The following is a 5,872-nucleotide window of genomic DNA, read 5'->3' as shown; positions in this document are numbered from 1 at the left end:
GGGGGGAGAAGGGATCTCCTCTGGTCCGGCGGAAATCGTCAACCGATGAATTCCGCGTTTCTAGACTCTTCTAGTCGTCCGGCGACAACTGCTAATCAGTCGTACTCTCGAGGCAGGCTATTTTCCGCCGTTTCCGCGATACGCGAAACGCGTGTACGGTCGACGAGGACTCGGATCGTGTGTGGTACGTACAAGTTCACGCTCGTCGGACTGTACTATTTGCACTACTGTCCACCCGTCGCACACGCACACACACACTCGCACACATACATACACACACAATACTCGCGTCTACGTAGTTCCGATGCACGGACGGATATATACCATATCGCGATAAAGCGTCTCTCCTCGCTGGCGATCAGCCAGATCGCGCGACCAAAAAAAAATCCACACTTGGATCGCGACAAAAAACCCGCAATTCGATCGGGGCCAATCGAAGCCGGACAATGAGGAAGGGGGAGGAGGAGGGAGGGGGGGGGGGAGGAGAGAGAAATACGCACTAACCGGCGGATCGGATTTTCGACACGAACGTCAATAGTGGTCACGTGGGGCCAAAAAGGGCAGGAGAGGGCCGATTTTTTTCGCTCGGTTGCGATGCTCGGGCACGTCGGACGCGAATGCACGCGAGTAAATATAATTGTCGTCGTCAGCGCAGGATCATGCGTGCACGCGCATCTCGCCCGCCTCGCTCGAATGTGTGTCGAATTACGCGCGCGACCGCGACCGCGATGCGTCGCGGGGAAACAAACGGACGAGTGCGACGAGACGGTGGGATTCGATCTCGCCGCGCGAGAGAGGCTTTATCCCGTACAACGGAATCTCTAGGCCTAACTGTATAACTATTCAGCGCCACGTCACGCCGCGCCGCTTGGGGCCCTTAATCTCGTTCGATTACATCATCCTTCAGGGATTGTTTTCCGCGATCGAGCGCGCGGCGCGCGCGGCGCCAATGAGACAGCGTGCCGGCTGCCGCGCAAACTGTTTTTTTTTTCCCAGCGCCGGCGCGGGCCGGTCGCCGGCAGCGTCGGCACTGCACTCGTGTTACGTATGTGTGTGTTTGTTAAGCGAGCGAACCCCGCGCTCTGTTATGTTTTGCCGATCGGTATCTTTGTGTTATATTATATTCTTGCGTTTCGTATTCAAACGAATATACACAGAGAGGTATGTGAGCGAGAATCGAAAATAATATCGCTCATTTCTTGCTTTATATAATACATTCGGATTCCCCCCCCCTCCCCGCCTCGACGCGCGTTGTGACGTATAAATGCGTGAATTGTAAATTTATTTACCGCGAGAGATTCGGGCGAAGCCTTAAAAGATATCATTGCGCACAAAAGCTCTATGTTAACGTTGCTCATTTATATCGCAAAGATATTGATTACGATTCGTTTATTTCGTTATTGAAACGGCAGAATATTAATTGTATTGTATTAATTTACGAATGAATGAGAGAAGGAAGATTGAAATACATCCGATCGAAACGTTCTAAAATTTCCTTTGCAAGTCCGTTCTCTGTATTCTCTGTATCTCTTTTTCTACGTCAAATTATATATTTTTTTATTTATTTATTTACGATAAAATAATGCTTAGTCAAAAACTCTCAAGTCAAAGTTGTACAGGATATTTAATAAACTATAATTAATAAATTATAGAAAGCAATTTTCCTTGTGAAAGAGAAATGAACAAAAAGAGTAGAAAATAAATCTTTTTAATTGCGCGTATTTCGAGAAAAATTATTTTCAATGTAAAGATATGTTACACGCCTGAGGTGCTCGATTATACATATATTGTGTGTTTGCGGATATTAGATATATTGATAGATATATTGTGTGGTCAGTTATTGGTAATAAATAATTACAATTGAAACATCGCTATAAGCTCCCAGTATCAAAAGCATATCAGCGTTTTGTAATTGCAGTATATATTGGTATTTCATGTTTCGAAAGATACTTACAAGGCATGTACATACGTAAGTAGTTAATAATGATGCGTCAGCGCTTAGATTTTATAAATAACGTACTATGTATAGTATCTACGTATAATCTTACACGTAATATAATACGTTCGTAGTAAGGTAATATAATACGTTCGTAGTAAAGTAAACAAAAGTAAAGTAAACAAAACTCTAAGGTTGTATGTTACGAACGTCTTTACCATATGTATACAAGTTAAACACACAAATACCAGTATCCAGTTAAACACGTACGAACAGACAAATACAAATATTTTCGCAATCGAAATAATTTTTCTCAAAAAGTATGTAATCGATGTAATAAGAAGAAAAACAGATGCGCAAGAAATTCCTCTTGCAATATCTTTTTGCGAACTTGAATCGTGGATTTTTTCTCCAGTTTAAAATTAAATAATCGATACAATTGTGTGCATACCTAAGTGATTACACAGCAGCTCGTGAGTCTCGAGATCCGGATAGTCGAATGTGTCCCTGCAGAAGAGCACCCTGGTGCCCGGCATCGCGGTGAAGCCTCCCAACGCCGCCGCGATGGACGAGCACAGCCAGGAGGGCTCGGCGCCCTCGAGTCTACGTAGGAGCGCCCGATAACGGCAGTACCTGGGATACGAGAGCACCACCACCTTCGTCTGGAAGCTGTCCGACTTCTTCAAGGAGTTGATGTTGCATTCGTATTCCTTCTGCTGTTTCTCGACGTCCGAGAAGTCGATCCCCGGATCCGTCAGTACCTGCGGCTGCGGCATCTCGTATCGGAGCGGGCTGGTCTCCGGGGACGACATCGGGCTCGTCGGATAGGACACCTCCCGGCCCCACGACCATTCCAACGTAGGTGAAAGCCATGTGACTAGGTCGTGCACGCGGACGACTACTTTTTCTGAAATCGTCAGCACCTCGTCCTGCAAAGAAAAACATATATCTCGATATACATCGTGTGAATTATGGAGAGACATCGAATCGCTCAAAAAATAAAATAATTTTATATCGTTCGTTAGCAATATTATCGTTTGCGTAGATAAATCGTGAATTCAACAGTAAATAAATATACATATATATGTATATATACTTAAAAAAAAAATAGTACCCGTTACTAAAAAATTGAAGAGAAATAGAAAATAGACATTTTAACTATTACGAAGTTGTAGTAAAAATAAATAAATAAGTAGTATGAAATACTTAAGAAAACACAAAAATGTTTAATCATCTGTCAATCAAAATATGACAGGATAGAGTACAAAAAAATAGTAATATAAGTAGTTTTTAAACGAAAAAAATATATTTTTGATAGCGAAAATGTGTTATAGTATGTCATTATGGCGTAATGACTGATTTTAGATAAATGTTTGTCTAAACCGAAAGAATATAATTGTCATAGTTTATTATTATATATATAAATATAATTATAATTTTTATTTCTCTTTTGCTGTTTCATTACTATAGTTATATAAAATTAATAAAATAATGTCAATATATCCAATTTTCATCTCGTAATGATTATATTTTGATTTTCAAAATAATTTTCATTTCTTATGACATTTTAAAACTAATTGCAGGTACTTTTTAAGAGTTACATTATAGTTGATTATCGCATTATAGTTATAACTATTCTGTTTTCTCCGACATGTACATATATCACGCAGATAACTCCATCTAATTCAAGTTACTGCTTTAAATATCTTTGCTATTCTAAATAACAGGAAAAAATAAAACTAAGATTTTATAGGAGATACGTAATGTAGTAGCAGTATTTTCGTTGTGCATAGAAGCATGAAAATTTCAAATAGCAACTCAACTTTTTAAATCAATTTTTTAATAAAATATAATTCCTCTAATCATTTTGCAAAAATAATGATTATAAGAAATATTAAAATAAGTTTAGCAAAAAATCAATAATTTATGAAATATTTCATACTTATTTTATTCATATTTTGATACATACACAAATAATACAACAAATGTCAAAATTATCAGTAATCTATTGATGTTGTTCAATAATTTACACTAACGTGTGTTAGGATTTTAGCTTTCAAATAATTTATTAATGATAATTACAACAGAGGAGAAGATTATATGCCGTATTTATGTTACACATTAATTTAATACGACAAAATGTTGCTTTATCGCGGAGCCTGATATCAAATTGCTGTTAACAAAATCGATATGATGTAAATACAAATATAAATACACAATAGTGTGCAACGAACCAATGCATCATTAACAGCATTTTCATTTTATGAAAGTAAATGAGACTTTTATCTCAGTACTTTCACGCAATGAATGCGTAGATATGTAAATTGTCATCGAGAGATTGCAATCTGGCACGCGAGCAAAAATTACGTGTAAGGGAAGGGGGGCAAATAGTGTCACTTTAAATTTCTCCTCTTTCCCGCATCTATTTTACCATTACTCGTTAATAGATAGTTCTCAAGCATCTAATCATCTTATGAAAAAACCGTAAAAATCAAAAGCCAAATATAGCTAGCGGAGAAGTTTCAAATTTTATTCGTGAAATAAGGTAAAACCTGGATCTTTTTTTGATATTTGAAGTTATATTTTTTAAATTGCTGAATCGTTGAATCGAATGAAATCTAACCTATTCTGTGTTATACGGTATCTTTTTCCTCTATTTTGATATAATTTCTATGCTTTTATATTAATTTTATTTCTCTCTGTAAAGTTGTAAAGGAAAAAGTAGTTCCTGGGACAAATAATGACAATTTTTAGTTGAGTAAATAATGACAAGTCAAAAAGCTTTTCTAATATTTCAATATGATTTTTCTAATTCATTTGGGATAATATGAGATTAGTTACAAGGCAAGATCCAGAATAAATGTGATTTTCAATAAGAAATACTAGCAAATAATGTTACTACTATTATTTATCAATAAATAAAAATTTACATATGGTAGAGTATAGAAATTAATATAAATTACTTTATCTAATCAAAATGTCAAAAAAAAGATCAATTAGGAGCTAAAAATTATGTATTTTGTAATTGTCCCATAGGGTGTCACTATTTACCCCCTGAGGGTGGGGCAGCAAATAGTGACAAATATGTGAGTTTCAGTTTTTACGAAAATCTAGCCCGTATACATAACTTATGGAAACTCTAATTAAGGTTTTTGTATATTTGAAAGTGGAAAGTACTCTTTTAATGAAAAATCGTATCTTGTAAACTTGAAATTAGTTTGTAGAGGGAGAGAGGAAAAAATCTGTCACTATTTCGCCCCCCCCCTCCCCCATTCCTTACAACGAATTCGCAATTTTAGCAGGAAGAAATTTTCACGGCAGAATTCCCATTTACCTACATAACATGGCTCGTCCATTGTATTTATACCGACTTTCAATTGAGAGCTAGCGACTCTACATGGGAATGCCAGGAACTTGCGCGCGAAAGCTTCGCGGAGGGATGCAACGGAGGGAGGGAGAAAGGGAGCAAGAGAGAGGGAGGAGAAAGAGAGTGTGTGTAATAGTCTCCCCTTTCTCTGTCTATGTGATATGTTATACATGTACATAATCCACGCGGTATAAACCGTGGTTTATGCTGCATCCTCGAGTGCATCGTTATCTGCTCCGCCTCCACGATAATTTAATTGTTCGCCGGTGCTTGCGGAGCGACGTCATTTTCGCCAAGTTTGACTTATTACTTGCCCCGTATGCCTCCGCTCTTTCCGCATTAGACGCATAAATTATTATCGCCCGTTCGAGCAGAGTTCAAACGCTTACGCAACCTTAACGATACCACGTGTAATCGAATGACTTCATCGCAGTTGCGCTATATACGTATACATAAATTTGTTTTATTGATGATTTATTAATTAATGAATTACTTTATTGTTTGTCTCTGACAGCAACAATTGCGTATACATATGTGTACGTGTATATGTGTGTATATATATATATATA

At 37.7% G+C, this 5,872-nt stretch overlaps 1 protein-coding gene across 3 annotated transcripts in view; it reads right to left on the bottom strand.

Annotated features, from left to right (window-relative positions):
- LOC105448816 overlaps positions 1-5,872 on the bottom strand; it is a 166,691-nt gene that overhangs the window by 9,147 nt on the left and 151,672 nt on the right. For all 3 annotated transcript variants that reach the window (XM_011687610.1, XM_011687619.1, XM_011687602.1), the window contains one exon: positions 2,388-2,865. In XM_011687610.1, coding sequence (XP_011685912.1) covers positions 2,388-2,865 — 478 coding nt within the window. The remainder of the gene's footprint in view (positions 1-2,387; positions 2,866-5,872) is intronic.

The sequence above is a fragment of the Wasmannia auropunctata genome, unplaced genomic scaffold (assembly GCF_000956235.1).
Source record: "Wasmannia auropunctata unplaced genomic scaffold, wasmannia.A_1.0 LD336111.1, whole genome shotgun sequence".
Taxonomy (NCBI): Eukaryota; Metazoa; Arthropoda; class Insecta; order Hymenoptera; family Formicidae; genus Wasmannia; species Wasmannia auropunctata.
The sequence above is the reverse complement of the archived record's forward strand: the minus strand, read 5'-3'. Positions and strand labels throughout refer to the sequence as shown.